The sequence below is a fragment of the Salmo salar genome, chromosome ssa14 (assembly GCF_905237065.1).
Source record: "Salmo salar chromosome ssa14, Ssal_v3.1, whole genome shotgun sequence".
Lineage (NCBI taxonomy): Eukaryota > Metazoa > Chordata > Actinopteri > Salmoniformes > Salmonidae > Salmo > Salmo salar.
In genome coordinates, this window is record NC_059455.1 from 17,089,546 (window position 1) to 17,111,384 (window position 21,839).

General features: G+C 43.4%; 1 protein-coding gene across 1 annotated transcript in view; it reads left to right on the forward strand.

Annotated features, from left to right (window-relative positions):
* The first annotated feature begins 1 nt into the window (after nucleotide 1).
* Nucleotides 2-21,839, forward strand: part of LOC106568853 (glypican-5) — a 202,349-nt gene continuing 180,511 nt past the window's right edge. Inside the window, exon 1 of the mRNA XM_045693658.1 lies at nucleotides 2-497. Coding sequence (XP_045549614.1) covers nucleotides 329-497 — 169 coding nt within the window. The 5' untranslated portion in view covers nucleotides 2-328. The remainder of the gene's footprint in view (nucleotides 498-21,839) is intronic.

The window sequence follows — 21,839 nt, forward strand, 5'->3', positions numbered from 1 at the left end:
CGTGTGTATAGCTTTGGAGAGAGAAGCGCATGGCTTGGGGGAGAGAAGCATGCACGCAGTCGAACAGCGCCTGTTGAGTGTGGGACGTCTACAAATCTTCGTCTACTACAATACCGTCTCTCCCCTCCTCAAGACAAGATCCTATAGGCTCAGTGTGGAAGGGCCTTTATGCATCAAAACCAATAATGTGAGAACCCGATGCAGACCTCGTGTCATGGACGTTTAATTGTAACAACCGCTCCATTTTATTTGTGTCGTACATTTTCTTAACCGGCGGTGAAATCATCGATTTACACTAACCTATTGATACCTGGATTGAGATGCGGCAATGTTCCGAGCAATATGCACACGTGTAAACTTCTGCTGGATTTGGCTGGCTGTTCTGTTTCTGCTGAAAGTAGAGGATGTTGGCGCGTACAGCTGTCATGAGGTGAAGACCGCTTTCCAGGTGCGACAGATTGGTCCGCTGAAGTGGGTACCGGAGACACCTGGAACAGGTAACCGTCTGCATTTCCCGCGGGTCAACAGTGACGGGTTACGTTTACATTTAGTTCGGCACATTGCAGCGAGATCATGCCGACTGATAGTTTTGCACTCAAATAGAAAAGCATTTCTATTGCATTGCTTTCCAGTAGTTAGTTCAATGTAACCTATTCACATCTAAACGCTGTTGCTCTTGTACGTTTAGCCTATTGAAATGTCAATTCTGTAGGTACATGAGAAGTGTCACGCATGTTAGAAGGCTAACACAGCTCATTTGTCAACACTTTCGATCAAGAAAATGCACAGGTATGGAAAAGGAGTTCGTGAAATTTAGATTCACAGTCGGTATTGTCGTTCATCATGCTCATGTCAAGAGCGCACATGGTTGAGAGAGGAGTCATATGCTGAGAGTCGGTGTAAAGGAATAGTAATTGACAGACACCAAGGTTTTGACTCAGCCCTGACAGGCGAACAGCTACAGGATGGTGTTATAACAACATACAGGGATCTCGCCGATTAGACGGGCCTACAAAAGTATAATCTACTCATACATGTTGCGCTAGAGGAGAAGCTTCCTCTAGGGCCTTTAAACAGGTGTTTTGCTATAGGCATTTTGTCACTTTGTCAAGAATTGCCATGCTGTATAAAGCACAAACATTTGGATTTCTTATTGGAAGAGCATGCAATGCAACTAACTGCTACAGAGTTATTATATAGCCTACTGAGAATTGTTTTAATTAGAATGTTTTGATATCACAGTCAAGCATCCCTGTATCAACTTGGCAATAATATTGAATAAATAACTAGAATCTTAAAATCTTAAAATATTTCACAGGCCCAACCAGCTGCTTACCAAGCAAACATTCTGCCTTGAGAAATGAATTAATCATTTTGCTAATTTCGTTGTCAGAGCACTCAGCAGTGAGACACATGTGACTTCTGAAGCCCAAGCTTTGAGCTGGAGAAAACCAGAGGGAGGAGAGAGTTTCTCATAGATCAGACAGCTTTTCCCAAACTCGGTCCTGAGGACCCCAAGGGGTGCATGTTTTGGTTTTTGCCCTATCACTACACAGCTGATTCAAATAACCAACTCATCATCAAGCTTTGATTATTTGAATCAGCTGTGTAGTGCTAGGGTAAAAAATCTAAACATGCACCCCTTGGGGTCCCCGGGACCGAGTTTGGGAAACGCTGGACTAGAACCTCTCAAGAAACAAGGTTACTGATGTTTTCCTCAGAAGTCAGATTTCTCAATAATTTCATGCCTGCCTGATGCTGAGATCGGATACTTTTGGACCTATTCAGAACAAATACGAAACAATATAATATACATAACATTACATCATCTCTGTTTCACACTTCAGAAATAGCAGATGTCTCTTCACAGTCCCTGTTGTTCCATAAGGTGTTCCTTTATCTGTTTTTTTAATCTGGTTTTATTGCTAGCTTGAGTTAGCTGGGGTGGCAGAGAGTTCCATGTAGTCATGGCTCTATTTAATACTGTGCGTTTCCCAGCTTCGGTTCTGGACTGGGGACTGTGAAGAGACCTCTGATTGTGTGTTTTGTGATGTACTGATGAGTGTCTGAAATGTGTGCCAACTGCTTGAACAGACAGGTCGGTGCCTTCAACACATCAACAGCTCGTACAAAGACCAGTAGTGATGCAGTCAATCTCTCCTCAACTTTGAGCCATGGGAGATTAACGTGCATGTTGTTGACATCGCCCTCCATGTACAATTTAAGTGCAATACGTGCTTTTCTGTTCTGGACCAACTGCAATTTACCCATGTCCCTCTTTGCTGCACATGACCACACAACTGGGCAGTAGTCCAGGTGTGACAAAACTAGGGCCTGTAGGACCTGGCTGGTCGATTGAGATGTCAAGAAAGCAGAGCAACGTTTTATCATGGACAAATCTCTTCCCATTTTAGCAACCATTGAGTCTATATGTTTTGACCATGACAGCTTGCCATCTAGGGCTACGCCCAGCAATTTAGTCTCCTCAACTTGCTCAATCGCCACATTATTCAATAAAAGATCTAAATGAGGTTTAGCGTTGAGCGAGTGATTTGTCCCATAAACGATGCTTTTCGTTTTTGAGATATTTAGCACCAGCCTATTGCTAGTTACTCATTCTGAAACTGACTGGAGCATAATGTTAAGGGTGTCAGTTATTTATTTTACTGTCGTAGCTGACGTGTATACTGTTGAATCATCAGAGTACATAGACACACAGGCTTAATTCAAGGTCAGTGGAAGGTCATTAGTAAAAACAAAACAATTGTCCAAGCCGGCTGCCCTGCGGTAACCGACACTCAAACGGATCTGAATAAGAGCTTTTCATTAAATGAAATCCTCTGTGTTCTATTCGATAGGTAACTCTCAACCCATGAATAGGCAGAGGATGCAAATCCATAACGTCTACGTTTTTCTTCAGCAATAGGTTGTGATCAATGATATTCAAAAGCTGAATTGAACTCTTAACAAAACAGCTCCCACAATCTTCTCACTATCAATTTCTTTCAGCCAATCCTCAGTCATTTGTGTCAGTGCTGAGGATGTTGAGTGCCCTTTCCTATAAGCATGCTGATAGTCTGTTGTTCATTTGTTTTCTGGAAAATAACTTTGGATCTGCTCAAACACATTTTTTCCCAAAAGTTTTCTAAACACTGGTAACACGTTAATCTTGTCAACAAAAAATGCATTAGTGTTTGGCAATATCATCGGGTTTTGTTATGAACAAGCCGTCTGCCTCAATAAAAAAATGGAGCTGTTTGCTTTTTTGCCTAGAATTTCATTTAAAGTACTCCAGAGCTTTTTACGATCATTCTTTATAGTTGTTCCGTAGTACCTTTTCGTCTTCTTTTTGTTCAGTGATTACTTAATTTACTGTATGTGTCACATTCCTCTTCGTCAGAAGATATGTTGAAATCGCTGTTGGACAAAGTGGACCAATATGCAGCGGATTGCGTGCTCATCATCTTTTATTTTAAATGAGAACACAAGGGGAAAAAAAACAATAAACAAAACTCACGACAGGACCAGTGTAGCAGGCTAAACAAAAGCAGTGCTAACATACAACTACCCACAAGTGACAAACAAAACACACACCTACTTATAGGACTCCCAATCAGAGGCAACTAGAAACACCTGCCTCCAATTGAGAGTCCAGCAACCAAACCTGCACATAGAAAACTTAATCTAGAACCTATTCATACTAAAACATACACCACAAAACCTCGGAACACATAAATAACACACCCCTCTAAGCTATACACAAAAAAAAACACCATACAAAACAAACATACCTCTGCCACGCCCTGACCAAATAATACAAATAATCCTCTATACTGGTCAGGACGTGACAGTATGTTTTCCAGTCTGCTGTGTTGTCAGATTTATTTGCTATTCTCATTGCCTCATCTTCTCAGCCATACAGTTTTTAAATTCATCATCTATCCAAGAGGAATTGGCAGTTCTAACAGTCAGTTTCTTAATGGGCACATGCCTATCAGTAACCGGAAGAAGCAGTTTCATAAATTCTTCAAGTGTGGCGTCATTACACACCTCTTGTATGATCGCTCATACACAGTTTTAGGTCCACTCTTTGGAACTTTGGTTTTTCTAGACATGGCTATTATATTATGATCACTACATCTGCTGGGTGTGGATACAGTTTTAGAGAAGATTTCTGCAGCATTAGATGTGATGTGTACAATACACGGATGATTTAGTTCCTGTCCTGTTTGTAAACACCCTGGTAGGTTGACTGATAACCTGAACCAGATTGCAGGCATCAGTTACAGCTTGAAGCTTATTTTTGAGTGGACAGCTTGATGACAACCAGTCAATATTTAGGTCACCCAAAAAATATACCTGTCTGTTGATATCACATACATTATCGAGCATTTCACACATATAGTCCAAATACTGACTTTTAGCACTCAGTGGTCTATAGCAACTTCCTATGAGAATAAGCTTTAGGTGAGGCAGGTGAACCTGTAGCCATATTACTTCCACATCATCTGACATGAGATCCTTACTCAGCCTAATAGGAATATGACTCTGGACATACATGGCAACACCTCCATTTGCATTTCTATCTTTCCTATATATTCTATGATCATGTATAGCTACTACTGTCATCAAAGGAATTATCTAAGTGTTTCAGATATGGCCAGAATATGAATGTTTTCTGATGTTATTAGTACGTTGTAAATTTCATGAACCTTGTTTCTCAGGCTACATGTGTTAATATGGGCTATTTTTAATCCTTTTCTGGGTTGCTTATATGTTATTAGTGCTATTACGATATCCATGTCCTCTGTTTCTTATTATGTCAGGGAGGACTGGTGCGCTACCAAGCCCAGATCGTCAGTCTCTTACGCAGGCCGCTATGTTGATGTGGATAATCCTGGAACCCCTGCGGTTAGGGTGAATCCCGTCTCTTAAAGAGAGTTGGTTGCTCCCACAGCAAGTCAAAATTGTCACAAAAGGAGACATTCCTGTCTTTGCAAAGTTTCTTCAGGAACTCATTTAGTGCAGCGAGGCGGCTGTAACGTTCCGAACCCATTCTAAAGCACAGCAGGGGGCCAGAGAAGATTATTCTCTTCCTTCTGCCAACAAGGGTGTTCAAGAGAGTGTTGTAGTCTTTCTTCAGTTCCTCAGATTGCTTAAAGCGAATGTAGTTAAAGCCAATGTGGGTGATGATGGTGCCAATACTAGAGTAGTTGGCTATAACTGTGGGCAGGAGGGAGTTGATGTGTTGGGCACAGGCGCCTGGTTGACAGTGGACCTTGGTTGGCCCTAGGGCTGTTGTGGTGACCGTATGATTAACGTCACACCGGCGGTCACCAGTTATGAAGGCAGTCAAATTCCACATGACCGTTTAGTCACGGTAATTAGTCTTCTCCAAGCTCTGATGCTGCCTGTCATTACTAGTCTACCAAACTTGCTAACTGCCTGGTACTCAGCGCTCTATTGTCCTTTTAATCACTCTTACATCAGTGCAAACGTAATCAAAAATCTAATCAAACACTTCATGAGAGCCCATGAGCTCATGTTGCACAACATTTCTATAGGCTATGCAATTGCAGGAGAAAACAGAGTGATGGCCGCTAATAAAAATAGGAGGATCCCATCAGCTTTCTATTAGCTAGGCCGAATATATTTATTTCTCAACTTTCCTAATATTAAGCACATTGCTTATATTTACAGCAGGAGTATAGCCTACCTGGCTGGGATGAAAATAAACCACAGGGAAAAGCGTCCTCCATTCGCTATTTAAGTGCATTGATGAAATTTTTCTGCTTCCCCTGTTTTGTTACAGGTGCATGATAATGGTCCATTCTAAAGCAAAATAAATGTCACACATATATTATTTAGTATATGTCAAATAAAATCAAAATCAAATCAAATTTTATTTGTCACATACACATGGTTAGCAGATGTTAATGGGAGTGTAGCGAAATGCTTGTGCTTCTAGTTCTGACCATGCAGTAATATCTAACAAGTAATCTAACCTAAGAATTCCACAACAACTACCTTATACACAAGTGTAAAGGAATGAATACGAATATGTACAAAAATATATGAATGAGTGATAGCCGAACGACATAGGCAAGATGTAGTAGATGGTATAGAGTACAGTATATACATATGAGATGAGTAATGTAGGGTATGTAAACATTATATAGTGGCATTGTTTAAAGTGGCTAATGATACATTTATTACATCAATTTTTCCATTATTAAAGTGGCTAGAGCTGAGTCAGTATGTTGGCAGCAGCCACTCAATGTTAGTGATGGCTGTTTAACAGTCTGATGGCCTTGAGATAGAAGCTGTTTTTCAGTCTCTCGGTCCCCGCTTTGATGCACCTGTACTGACCTCGCCTTCTGGATGATAGCGGGGTGAACAGGCAGTGGATCGGGTGGTTGTTGTCCTTGATGACCTTTTTGGCCTTCCTGTGACATCGGGTGGTTTAGGTGTCCTCGAGGGCAGGTAGTTTGCCCCCAGTGATGCGTTGTGCAGACCTCACTACCCTCTGGAGAGCCTTACGGTTGTGGGTGGAGCAGTTGCCGTACCAGGTGGTGATACAGCCCGACAGGATGCTCTCGATTGTGCATCTGTAAAAGTTTGAGTGTTTTTGGTGACAAGCCAAATTTCTTCAGCCTCCTGAGGTTGAAGAGGCGCTGCGGCGCCTTCTTCACCACGCTGTCTGTGTGGGTGGACCATTTCAGTTTGTCTGTGATGTGTACACCGAGGAACTTAAAACTTTCCACCCTCTCCACTACTGTCCCGTCGATGTGGATAGGGGGCTGCTCCCTCTGCTGTTTCCTGAAGTCCACGATCATCTTTGTTTTGTTGACATTGAGTGTGAGGTTACTTTCCTGACACCACACTCCGAGGGCCCTCACCTCCTCCCTGTAGGCCGTCTCGTCGTTGTTGGTAATCAAGCCTACCACTGTAGTGTCGTCTGCAAACTTGATGTTTGAGTTGGAGGCGTGCATGGGTGACAGGGAGTACAGGAGAGGGCTGAGAACACACCCTTGTGGGGCCCCAGTGTTGAGGATCAGCGGGGTGGAGATGTTGTTACCTACCCTCACCACCTGGGGGCGGCCCGTCAGGAAGTCCAGGACCCAGTTGCACAGGGCGGGGGTCGAGACCCAGGGTCTCGAGCTTAATGACGAGTTTGGAGGGTACTATGGTGTTAAATGCTGAGCTGTAATCGATGAACAGCATTCTTACATTCTTGTCCAGATGGGTTAGGGCAGTGTGCAGTGTGATGGTGATTGCGTCGTCTGTGGACCTATTGGGGCGGTAAGCAAATTGGAGTGGGTCTAGGGTGTCAGGTAAGGTGGAGGTAATATGGTCCTTGACTAGTCTCTCAAAGCACTTCATGATGATGGAAGTGAGTGCTACGGGGCGGTAGTCATTTAGTTCAGTTACCTTTGCTTTCTTGGGAACAGGAACAATGGTGGTCATCTTGAAGCATGTGGGAACAGCAGACTGGGATAGGGAGAGATTGAATATGTCCATAAACACACCAGCCAGCTGGTCTGCGCATGCTCTGAGGATGCGGCTGGGCATGCCGTCTGGGCCTGCAGCCCTGCGAGGGTTAACACGTTTAAATGTTTTACTCACGTAAAGACAAGATTAGTCAAGAATAGTCTGATGGGTGACAATACTAGCCTATGACATGTGAATTATATATTATAACTTGTGAATGATGCCCAGCATAAGAAACAATGTTTTTTATACGACTTGTTCGAATCATAGTCACACACCTCATGTAGCCTATCCCATAGGCCTATATGTTTTAATAAGGTTTGTATCACAACTGAAGTGGCCAAATAACTTCTTAAAATGAAGCACATTAATCCGCTTTACAAGGAGTGTAGAGCCTAACTGGCATACATAAGCAGCACGTGAGTTTCAAGTTTGGGGAAGATAATATTCACCATAAAAATGCACCTTTATAATAACAGCATTACATGCATAATTGCATTTGTGGTCACTTTTGATAATGGTGTTTTCCGCTAATGGAACATTCACGCTTATAGCCTACTGCCATGTGCGCATTGCTGTGCTTTCGTGAAGAAATAGTCTAATAGTTGATCAACATTTTAAGCTAAACGTTCTGATCTGTTGCGTCAGACACATTACATAAAACAGGGTTTTGATGCTAGTGGTTGTATTAATTTGGAATCTCTCATCCCACAACTGTCCCAGACTATATTTGGAATATTTATTTCTCGCACAGAATAGGTCAACGTTGTACTATGGGGGATAGTAGATTGACATAGGCCAGGGCTTTTTCTGTTCGTTAGGCCTACTCATCTTGTTGGCTGACGAAAAGTAAATGTGGACAGTTCTTCCAATATCTTCTATATGCACCTCGGAATTGGATAAGGACGCGCACAGTTGAGTCCCTGATGTGTCTTTCTTAACTTGTAGCCTGTGAGAAAGACCCGATCACGTGACGAAGAGCCATGTGAGTGAGAGACGCTTCGGATTGCGCAGCACACTCAGGGAGAAGGACACTATAAAAAGAACAATATAAATAATATACTCAACTAGAAAAAAAAATTAAAAAAATAAAAAGCTTTAAAGATACCGTACTTTAGACAAGTTAAACACACCGGGCAGAAGGCTACAAAGGTTAAAGGGCAATCTGTAGTACAGTGACAGAGCAGACACCTCACCATTGTTCCTGTAAACAGTCAAGGGATAGGGGTGGAGAAATGCAACCACTCACAGTCAGTCATGGCCACAGACCGACCATCCAATGGACCAAAAATAAAGTTTACAATGCTTTAAATAATAATAATTGTATGTAAGCATGAACAAAATAACATTAAAAAACAAGGCAAAACAAGCTCACATTTTAGTCTCTGACCAGGCAAGATGAACAAGGCATCCGCAGGTCACAATCAATAAGCACTTCAACCTTAATGCCCCCCCCACCCCCCCCCCAAAAAAAACCCACAAAGAAATGCTCATCCAGCTCTTAAGTCACAGGGGAGTCAATTACAGACTTGTGTTTGTTTTAATATGAATGTATGAGGATGGACTGTTTAAAGTAAGACCGGAATGGAGCCCAGGCCTCATAAAACAGTTGGGGTTCCCACGTGTATTGAATTGAATGTTTTCTAGTTTCAGAGAGCACAACACATCTCTCACCCAATATGTATAAGATGGGGGAGCTGCCATCTTCCAGTTCTGTAGTATTAGCCGTCTAGCTAAAAGAGTTGTATAAGCAACAAATGTCCAACTAGATTCTTGACAGGGGGTTACCTATGGGCAGTACCCCAAAAAGGGCTGTAAGGGGAGACTGATCTATAACAGTGTCATATATATCAGGGAAACATTTAAATATGAATTTCCATAAACCTGACAGTTTGTGACAGCCAAAAAAATATATGATACAGTGTGGCTGGTTCCGTTTTACATCGGACACAGGTCAAAATCAGAGAATATTCTTCCTAGTTTGGCCCCGGACCAGTGGATATGGTGAACCACCTTGAACGTAATGAGGCTGTGTCTAGTGCTAAAAGAGGACGAATGCACCCTGTGCAGCACAGATTCCCAGGTGTCTTCCCCAAGTTCCTCCCCCAAATCCCTTTCCCATCGAGTCTTTAAAGGCACCAAAGGGTTCTGTAAGTAATTAATGATTGCATATACATCTGAAATTGCACACCTAGGAAGCTTGTTCAGCTCAAAGATGCTCTCTGTAGCTGTGTTCGCAGGCCTACAAAGTTCCTAGTCTGGAGATAGCGGAAAAAGTGGGATTGGGGGAGGTTTAACTTTTTCCTGTAGCTGAGCAAAAGAGGCAAATGTATCATCGAAGAATAATTGGGCTAGTGAGGAGAGGCCTAGTGAGTGAGATGCCAAAAGCCCCATCATTTAAAGATGGAGGAAATAAAATGTTCTGATTGATTGGGCCTGATAGAGAAAAGCCTCAGAGGCTAAAGGCTAAACAGAACTGATTCTAAATTTTAAGAGACTGCTTTACAATTGGGTTGACACCTTTTGCCTAGGGACACTGGGAGAGACAATCACAACAAAGAAGAAAGTGCAGCAGGTTTACACGATTCAGACTTCATCTGGACCCAGAGTGGTCTAGGTCCAGTAGGATCAGTCTGCAGCCAGTACAAAAGGGCTCTGAAATTTGCAGCCCAATAGTATGTCTGAAAATTTGGTAGAGCTAAAACACCCAATGCCTTAGGCTTCTGTAAATGTTGTTTTCGACCAATCCGTGGTACCTTGCCATCCCAAATAAAATACATGAATGTTTTATTCAGTGAATTAAAAAAATATTTGAATAAAAATAGGTAAACATTCATTTTAATGACATTAATCCTTCCAATAAGAGAAAGAGGTAGCGAATTCCAAAAAGTAAGATAGTTTGAAACAATCTGCTAGAGCAACAATGTTTTCCTGAAACAAATTTGAATATTTCCTTGTCACTTTAACTCCCAAGTAGGCGAATTGATCCCGGACAATCCTAAACTGAAAGCTTGTAAAAGAGCACTTTAAAGCAGCCTTATTTACAGGAAAAAGCTCACTCTTGCCTAGATTCAGCTTGTACCCTGAGATTGATCCAAACCTTTTAAGAACAGATAAGGCACGTGGCAATGAGGTATCAGGGTTGGAGATAAACAAAAGGAGGTTGTCAGCATATTTAGCCCTGGTGATGCCTAGGAGAGAAACAAGGCACTTACAGATATAGGATCTTCATTTGATGAATGTCACGATCGTGTGGAGTGACGGACCAAGGCGCAGCGTGATTGGAGTTCCACATCTTTATTTTAGTGAAACTTAAAACAAACCAAGAAACAACCAATGACCATGCAGTACTGAGGTGCTACATGCACTCACTCAAAAACAATATCCCACAAAACACAGGTGGGGAAATAGCTACCTAAATATGATCCCCAATCAGAGGCAACAATAAACAGCTGCCTCTAATTGGGAACCATATTAGCACCAACATAGAAATTATAAACTAGAACACCCCCTAGTCACGCCCTGTCCTACTACACCATAGAGAACCAAGGGCTCTCTATGGTCAGGGCGTGACAGTGAAGGAAATGCAGATGAGCTTCATGATTTACATACTTTAACTGAAAGCCTGCACTAACACACGGTTGGTTAAATACTGAACAAAAATATAAACGCAACATGCAACAATTAAAAAAAATGTGCTGAGTTACAGACACATGGAAGGAAATCAGTCAATTGAAATAAACTCATTAGGCAGGGGCACAGCCATGGGTGCCAGGCCCACCCACTGGGGAGTCAGGCCCAGCCAATCAGAATACATTTTTCCCCACAAAAGGGCTTTATTACAGACAGAAATACTCCTCAGAACCCCCATCCCCACTCAGATGATCCCACAGGTGAAGAAGCCGGATGTGGTCCTGGGCTGGCGTGGTTACACGTGGTCTGCGGTTGAGAGGCCGGTTGGACGTACTGGCAAATTCTCTAAAATGATGTTGGAGGCGCCTTATGGTAGAGAAATGAACATTCAATTATCTGGCAACAGCTCTGTTGGACATTCCTACAGTCAGCATGCAAATTGCACACTCCCTCAAAACTTGAGACATCTGTGGCATTGTGTTTTGTTACAAAACTGCACATTTTATAGTGGCCTTTTATTGTCCCCAGCACAAGGTGCACCTGTGTAATGATCATGCTTTTTAATCAGCTTCTTGATATGCTACACCTGTCAGGTGGATGGATTATCTTGGCAAAGGAGAAATGCTCACTAACGGATGTAAACACATTTGTGCACAAAATTTGAGTGAAATTAGCTTTTTGCAAGTATGGAACATTTCTGGGATCTTTTATTTCAACTCATGAAACATGGGACCAACACTTTACATGTTGCATTTATAGTTTTGTTCAGTATATTAACAGTATTGCACTTTTCATGTAGCCTAATTTTGGCCAGCTAATAGCCTAACCTTAGATCAAGCAACTTCATGGACGTTCAAATCCTGTTGCTACAGGATTATTCTGCTGCGACAATACTGGTCGAACTAAGATCATACATCTGTATCATCACCAGGGCTAACTACACTCCTGTCTCTTTTCTCTTCCCTGTGGTTCTGTTTCTCTTCGTGATGTGTGTGGTAACATTTGTCTGTCTTTCCTTCTCATGCCTTCACATGTGAAAATAACACAAAGGAATGTTTAGAGGACAAGGTGGCTATCCTCACCAAGGCCAACCGAGCCGCTCTTCTCTTTATCCTACTCTTCTTAGCTATTCCATTTTTCAAATATCTGCGGTTTGGGAAACAGAAATAATGTTTGCCGTCTTGAGGAACCCTGACTGTTCTGGGTTTCTACGCCCGGATTGATTACTATTTAAATTTAATAAGAACATCGTGGATGTAAAAAAGAGTTTTAATCTCGGGCTTGCCCTCTCCTAGAAACCCTTTGAAAAGGAGCAGATGACTAGCTGCTTCCAGAGATGACTCAGATCCATGTGACATCTAATACCGATGTGGACACAAACCACAGCCACTGGCAGGCTGTGTCTCGCTCTGCACCACATCCAGGGGTAGAGGCCACTGCCACTTAATGTTTTCTGACTCGGTTTGCTGTAACAGGGAGAAGAGCAACAGATAGCCTCCCGTCGAACATACCTAGAGGTGCATCCAAACCACTCACTATGTTTGTTTTGGTGGCGGTGGCGTCGTCCCGGGCAACGGACGGTGCATGTAATTTCCAGGCAGAGCTGGTAGCTGGTTGTAAGCCCCTTGTGAGACAACGCAGGGGGACTGGGCCTTGTGAAGGTGTCACCAGTCTGAATGGAAGCATTTGAGCCGCTGCATGACAAGCGTTTACAGCTTGCAGTGAAAGTGCAGCAGGCAGGGTATAGACAGCAGCTGACAGGCCTAGAGGATAGAGTGAGGTTTGGACTGATATGTATGTTTGTGATTGGGGACAAAGTGAGAGAAGAGGCTTAAGGTTGGAATGACTGGCATGTGTTGCTGTGTTTCCATCCATACTGTACTGTACTGTAGAGAGGGAAAGTCTACTGGTCTGGGTTTCCACCAAGGCCTCTAGGTCTGACTGTTCCCTTAAATTGAGTGCTCTACATTTTTCTCCTTTAGTTTTCCATCTAATTGCTCACACTCTATTTTTCTATCTCTCTCACTCACTTCCTCCATCTCTCCCTCAACTCCACTACCCCCAGCTAATTCAACACAACCATATTTGCTCTAAACTCTTGTTTGTTTCTTTTTATTTAGAGTGGTCCAGAAGAGATTGCTTTGGGTCAGGCCCGTTCTCTCTTCAAAGTGCTGACCAGGGGATGGGGGGGGAATACGAGGGTGTGTGTGTGTGTGTGTGTACAACTAAGACTCTCAGATCAAATGCCAAGCATAGCAACGCTTGATATTTGAAGTGCCGAAACCTTAGCTTTTTTAATAATTCTGTGTTTGCTTTAGGTTTACAGTGCTGCGTTTCATTCATGTGTGGTGAACTGATTTCTCATCAAGCGCCTTAGGAGTGTGGCTGCGGGGAACATTAGAGCCAGCCAATTGGACACGGGTAGTGATGCGCAGGCCAGCTTGTTTGTTCACTCACACCTGTCCACAATTGCAATAACCCATCTGCAACCGCCCAACTATAAGTGAAAATCTGAGGCCTGCACCTGACCCTGATCCACAAAAATAGAAAATGTGCTGTACAGTCAGAGATAGCGCAGCAATTTTTTTTACAGACCTTTTTAGATAGGCCTATGTTTCTGCTTATAATTTCCGACATTTTGGTAAGCTATTTGTTAGTCAACTTGAATATAATTAGGTACATGCAATAATTAGGTACATACATCTCTTCTGTCATTACTTGATGCCCTAGAATACAAAATAATCCCTTGCTCACCAGAATAATGTCATAAATCAGTAGAATGAATGCTTCATTTTAGTTGGCATTGGTAAGGTTTTTCTCTTTCATCTGTGCTTCTCTCGTGCAGCAAAGACATTTAGGGACCAAAGAGAAAATGCAATATGTTCCAAATTACATAATTTGTAAGGAAATTAAAAGCTGTGTAAACATGTTTCTGGCAAGATTTCAGCTCGGCTTGGATGCATATTTAATGTGGTTGAAATACTATCAGCTTTTATGATGCCGATAAAGATAGAATCTTTACAGACGGTCCCTAACTGCGCATTCATTCTCTCAAGATGCTGAAAGAAAGAAATAATATTTCTCCACTCCTGTTCCTGAGTAAAAATGTACATTTGGTATATCATTTTATTGCAAGAAATGATTAATTTTGCAGGAGTTAATATTATATTAGGCTATATGAGAGGTTACAGACCTAGTGTCAATGTCCAGATTCCATTTAACCCATCTGAACAGTAGCCTACAGTTCCCTTGATTTGCCATTTCGAAGTCCCCATCTTGTGACTGTTGAATTTGTTTAGCGCCTCACAATCATCACGCATAACATAGCCGGCACAGCTATCATCCTCTTTTACCACTTCACCAAATCTTTCCCAAACATTAGGCTACTGTTCTGGCCCTCCATTCTTATTTTCAACTCTTCCATTTTGAAAGATTTTCTAAAATCCGACATTGTCCTTTTTGCCTCAGTGGATTGACATGATCTTTTTCTGCCCAAGTTCCCAAAAGCAATTGGCAATTGGAGTGTGGTGCGGTGGTCTAAGGCAATGCATCTCAGTGCAAGAATCCAAGCTGTATCACACCCGGCCGTGATTGGGAGTCCCATAGGGCGGAGCACAATTGGCCCAGCGTCGTCTGGGTTTGGCTGGAGTAGGCTGTCATTGTAAATAAGAATTTGTTCTTAAATAACTTGCCTAGTTAAATAAAAAAAGACATAAAAACTAAAAACAATATTTGGCACGCTACAATAAGGCCCTAAAGCTTAGGCTTAGACTACGCACTAAAGACAGATAAAAATAATGAAAGGAAACCCTCAATGTAGGCTGTAGATATGAATTGCACAAGAATTAGACATTTATACATTTTCTATGCATTGTTTACTCTTTATTCAACCCGCCCGCCACCCACCCACTCTTCATACACAAAATATTTCATTACCCTAAACACGCCCGCAAAGCGCTCCGTATCGATATTACGAGGGCTTGCTGATCTAGCGCTTTGGAGATATATCAATTAGAGGGCAGACGTGGAGCCACTCCATTCATAAGCACACACGCGCTACCGTTGGCAGCTGCTTCCTTGGCCTGTTTAGATATGGCACCTCTCATCACTGTGTGGCTCAAATAATGAAATTCTGCGGTCTACCAAGGCTGCTCAGATCACAACACACAGTTGCATTTTTATTATCAGTTATGATAATGTCATATGAGAATGCAACTTACAGTCTACTCACACATTCAGTCTATGTGGTACCATGTGGGACTCAAACCCTCAACTTTGCTCCTGCAAGCACTAGTGTTCCTATCAACTGAGCCATCGGAAGTCATCGTTTTTTTTTATTAAATCTTTGAGTTTAGCATCTCTCCAACACAAAGACGGGTCACGTCATGTGTTTATGGTAAGGGATTGGGATGGGAACGCAGCATGTTATCACATGTTGCCACATCTTTGTCTGGTTACAACATCAAAGCATCTGGCAACGATGCAAAGCTAATGATGCCCTTTTATTGGCTGCAGTTATTTTAGGCTCGTTACAATAAGCCTTCTCACAGATGAAGCATACAGATTGTGCACACACATCCCCTCCACCCCCACCCTCCTCTATACTCAATATAAAGGCTCAGAGTCTTCTTTGGTATGTTTTTCTCTACCCCAACTTACTGACCACCTGCTCAGTAATTATCCCAGGATTGACTCAACAGCTTTATCTTTCATAAAAGAGGAAGACAACACAACAAACAAACTGCCATGAGATCGAGTTGGAGATACAGAAGCACTTCAAAAGTGTTCAATGAAAGTATCTCCAATGCCACACATTACCATCTCACATAATGTAGATACAACTTTACAGCGTAGTTTGGTCAAAGGCAATATTGTTTGTTCACTGTCTGTAGTCTTGACAACGTACGTTTGGCATGTCCTCAGCAGGTCTGTTGCAGAAACAAAGGTCATGTGGTTTGGTACGAAGAATGCCCCTCTCCCCACAGGTGTGATTACTACCTCTGAGGGTTTAGAGCTTGAGGTAGTCACCTCATACAAGTACTTGGGAGTATGGCTAGGTGGTACACTGTCCTTCTCTCTGCACATATAAAGCTGCAGGCTGAAGTTAAATCTAGACTTGGTTTCTTCTATCGTAATCGCTCCTCTTTCACCCCAGCTGCCAAACTAACCCTGATTCAGATGACCATCCTACCCATGCTAGATTACGGAGACATAATTTATAGATCGGCAGGTAAGGGTGCTCTCGAGCGGCTAGATGTTATTTACCATTCGGCCATCAGGTTTACCACCAATGCTCCTTATTGGACACATCACTGCACTCTATACTCCTAGTAAACTGGTCATCTCTGTATATCTGCTGCAAGACCCACTGGTTCATGCTTATTTATAAAACCCTCTTAGGCCTCACTCCCCCTTATCTGAGATATCTACTGCAGCCCTCATCCTCCACATACAACACCCGTTCTGCCAGTCACATTCTGTTAAAGGTCCCCAAAGCACACACATCCCTGGGTCGCTCGTGTTTTCAGTTAGCTGCAGCTAGCGACTGGAACGAGCTGCAACAAACACTCAAACTGGACAGTTTTATCTCAATCTCTTCATTCAAAGACTCAATCATGGACACTCTTACTGACAGTTGTGGCTGCTTTGCGTGATGTATTGTTGTCTTTACCTTCTTGCCCTTTGTGCTGTTGTCTGTGCCCAATAATGTTTGTACCATGTTTTGTACTGCTACCATGTTGTGCTGCTGCCATGTTGTGATACTACCATGTTGTTGTCAAGTTGTGTTGCTTGCTACCATGCTGTGTTGTCATATGTTACTGCCTTGCTATGTTGTTGTCTAAGGTCTCTCTTTATGTAGTGTTGTGTTGTCTCTCTTGTCGTGATGTGTGTTTTGTCCTATATTTATATTTTATGATTTTTTTTTTTTTTTAGTCGGGCTAGACTCAGGATCTCTTATTGGATTTCAGTCTAAGTCGGGCTGATCTGGTGGGTGTTTATTGGATACTAGCCTCTACCGAGTCCACAACAATCGGATATTCTGTTTTTTAGGGGAAATGGAGAGATCCTGTGATGTGACTTCCGCTTTTGGATGTTAACAAGACAACACTCCATCTTAACTCCTCCACATTTACCAGATTGGTTGAACCGTGTAGAACAGAACCTCCCCCCAACAGTTGTTTTCTTCTTGTCAAGACCAGTATGTAGGGGATCTAGTTTCAGACGTTTCTTTTACATCTGCTACGTTAGATTACTCGCGGTTTATTGGATACCAGCCAGGCCCCTACCTTATTGGGTGTCTGTTCTGAAGTGTGAACTGGCCAATTATTTTCCTTTGTTAAACTTGTTTCATAACATCAAACAGGCAACGACTACCAGGTAGATTTGCTTTTGTGTCATTGTCATAAGCGCCTTGTCATAACCATTGTCGTAACCACTGGATTTGATGGAAAGGCTGGGGTTGAAGTGATCTTTTGTTGCGTATGCTCCTTTGCTCCTCAGGGGCGTTATGACAGGATGAAGGTGTCAGCAGTAGAGCCTAGCAGGTCATCTGGGAGAGTAAGCCCAGTTGTAAGGCACCTCCCGCTTATCAAAAAAACTACTGAATTACTGCACAAACACTTTAGTGCAGTAGTGACTATGTAGAGACTTGTAGGGATTGTTCAGTGAATGTGTAGTTTATGTACTACTCAGGATACGCAAGTAGAGTTTTGTAGTGTTCAGTAGGAAAACAGTGTTTCCAGTAGTAAATAGGTAGATCTTTACTACTTGATGTTGGTAGGAAATAAGTAGTCACAACAGACTACACTGGCTTTTCACGACCGCAGAAGACAAAGAAAGAAGTAGTTGGTTGTTGTTAGCGAGCTACTGTTTCTGACGATCTGGAATGTAATCATATGCCATCCTTTATCATCCTGTCTTTTATAGCCCTTATGCTGGCAACATCTGTAAGTTTAAATGTCCTTAATATTGTATGAATACTGTCATGTCGTTGCATAGCCGTAAATCCAAGATGGCGTAGCAGTCAGGCGTCTTTGTCTTCGTCTTGTCGTGTCCCGTGTATATATCTTGTTATATCCTTTTTCTTCGCATATATTTTTTAACATTTTCTTAGCCTCAATTTCAACATACTCTCATGCAACCCGCCTCACCCAATGTGGTATGAATCTGCTATTTTCTATACTTTACAACCGGAACACCCAACAGAAGCTAGACTACTAGCTACTAGCTAGTAGTCAGCTAGCCACTGCTAGCGGTCATCAGCTAACCTTTAGCCCGGACAACTCCTGCCAGTCTGCACAGCGCGATTCAACCCAGAGCATATCGGACTTCTTCTTCTCCATATCTCCGGATTCCTACCGCAAGCTCTGAACCTTTTCACCTGGATCATCGCAGCTAGCTAGCTGCTATCCGAGTGGCTACTCCTGGCTAACGTCTCTGTCCCAAAGCAAGCACCAATTAGCCTGGAGCTAGCCTATGCTAGGCCCATCTCCCAGCTATCTGAAGAGGTCCATCAGCCACTCCTTGGGATACAATACCTATTTTGCCAATTGGCCTGGACCCCTTTTACTGCCGATACGGAGCCCCGCCAATTCATCACGACTGGACTACCGACATAGTCAACAGGCTCCTCCAATTCAACAGGCTCCTCCGTCGCGACGTCCCCTGATTGCCCATCTGCTAGCCGCGGCCCGCTAGCTGTCTAGAGCATATCGGACTGTTAGCTGAAGTTGTCCATCAGCCAATTTCTTGGGCTACTATACCTATTTTTCCAATTGGCCTGGACCCTTTTACTACACGGAGCCCTGCTGATCCATCACGACTGGTCTGCCGACGTAACCGCACAAGGGGGCTACAACAGACGTCTTCTGTCGCAACGTCCCTCTAAGGCCCTTCTGCTAGCCCCGGCCCGCTAGCTGTCTGAATTGCCGTGTCTGCAGCCCGCCTAGCTACTCACTGGACCCTATGATCACTCGGCTACACATGCCTCTCCCTAATGTCAATATGTCTTGTCTATTACTGTTTTCGTTAGTGATTATTATCTTATTTCACTGTAGAGCCTCCAGCCCTGCTCAATATGCCTTAGCTAACCCTTTTGTTCCACCTCCCACACATGCGATGACCTCACCTGGTTTAAATGGTGTCTCTAGAGACAATACCTCTCTCATCGTCACTCAATGCCTAGGTTTACCTCCACTGTATTCACATCCTACCACACCTTTGTCTGTGCATTATGCCTTGAATCTATTCTACCGCGCCCAGAAACCTGCTCCTTTTACTCTGTTCACGAACGTTCTTATTGCCTTTAGCCGTACCCTTATCCTACTCCTTCTCTGTTCCTCTGGTGACGTAGAGGTTAATCCAGGCCCTGCAGTGCCTAGTTCCACTCCCATTCCCCAGGTGCTCTCATTTGTTGACTTCTGTAACTGTGAAAGCCTTGGTTTCATGCATGTTAACATTAGAAGCCTCCTCCCTAACTTTGTTTAATTCACTGCTTTAGCACACTCTGCCAACCCGGATGTCCTATCCGTGTCTGAATCCTGGCTTATGAAGGCCACCAAAAACCCAGAAATGTCCATCCCTAACTATAACATTTTTCGACAAGATAGAACTGCCAAAGGGGGCGGAGTTGCAATCTACTGCAGAGATAGCCTGCAGAGTTCTGTCTTACTATCCAGGTCTGTGCCCAAACAATTTGAGCTTCTACTTTTAAAAATCCACCTTTCCAGAAACAAGTCTCTCACCGTTGCCGCTTGCTATAGACCACCTTCAGCCCCCAGCTGTGCCCTGCACACCATATGTGAATTGATTGCCCCCCATCTATCTTCAGAGTTCGTGCTGTTAGGTGACCTAAACTGGGACATGCTTAACACCCCGGCCATCCTACAATTTAAGCTTGATGCCCTCAGTCTCACACAAATTATCAATGAACCTACCAGGTACAACCCCAAATCCGTAAACATGGATACCCTCATACATATCATCCTAACCAACCTGCCCTCCAAATACACCTCTGCTTTCTTCAACCAGGATCTCAGCGATCACTGCCTCATTGCCTGCGTCCGTAATGGTTCTGCGGTCAAACGTCCACCCCTTATCACTGTCAAATGCTCCCTAAAACACTTCAGCGAGCAGGCCTTACTAAACGACCTGGCCTGGGTATCCTGGAAGGATGTTGACCTCATTCCGTCAGTAGAGGATGCCTGGTTATTTTTTTAAGTGCTTTCCTCACCATCTTAAATAAGCATGCCCCATTCAAAAAATGTAGAACCAGGAACAGATATAGCCCTTGGTTCACTCCAGACCTGACTGCCCTTGACCAGCACAAAAACATCCTGTGGCATACTGCATTAGCATCGAACAGCCCCCGTGATATGCAACTTTTCAGGGAAGTTAGGAACCAATATACACAGGCAGTTAGGAAAGCAAAGGCTAGCTTTTTCAAACAGAAATTTGCATCCTGTAGTACTAACTCAAAAAAGTTCTGGGACACTAAAGTCCATGGAGAATAAGAGCACCTCCTCCCAGCTGCCCACTGCACTGGGGCTAGGAAACACTGTCACCACTGATAAATCCACGATAATTGAGAATTTCAGTAAGCATTTTTCTACGGCTGGCCATGCTTTTCATGCTTTGTCAACAGCCCTGCACACCCCACAGCAACTTGCCCAAGCCTTCACCATCCTTCACCCAAATCCAGATAGCAGGTGTTCTGAAAGAGCTGCAAAATCTGGACCCCTACAAATCAGCCGGGATAGACTATCTGGACCCTCTCTTTCTAACATTATCCGCCAAAATTGTTGCAACCCCTATTACTAGGCTATTCAACCTCTCTTTTGTATCGTCTGAGATCCCCAAAGATTGGAAAGCTGCCGTGGTCATCCTTCTCTTCAAAGGGGGAGACACTCTAGACCCAAACTGCTACAGACCTATATCTATCCTACCCTGCCTTTCTAAGGTCTTCGAAAGCCAAGTTAACAAACAGATCACCGACCATTTCGAATCCCACCCTACCTTCTCCTCTCTGCAATCTGGTTTCCGAGTTGGTCATAGGTGCACCTCAGCCACGCTCAAGGTCCTAAACGATATCATAACCGGCATTGATAAGAGACAATACCGTGAAGCTGTATTCATCGACCTGGCTAAGGCTTTCGACTCTGTCAATCACCACATTCTTATCGGCAGACTCAACAGCCTTGGTTTCTCAAATGACTGCCTCGCCTGGTTCACCAACTACTTCTCAGAGTTCAGTGTGTCAAATCGGAGGGCCTGTTGTCCGGACCTCTGGCAGTCTCTATGGGGGTGCCACAGGGTTCATTTCTCGGGCCGACTCTTTTGTCTGTATACATCAATGATGTCGCTCTTGCTGCTGGTGATTCTCTGATCCACCTCTACGCAGACGACACCATTCTGTATACTTCTGGCCCTTCTTTGGACACTGTGTTAACTAACCTCCAGACAAGCTTCCATGCCATACAACTCTCCTTCCGTGGCCTCCAACTGCTCTTAAATGCAAGTAAAACTAAATGCATGCTCTTCAACCGATCGCTGCCCGCACCTGCCCGCCCGTCCAGCATCACAACTCTGGACGGTTCTGACTTCGAATATGTGGACAACTACAAATACCTAGGTGTCTGGTTAGACTGTAAGCTCTCCTTCCAGACTCACATTAAGCATCTCCAATCCAAAATGAAATCTAGAATCGGCTTCTTATT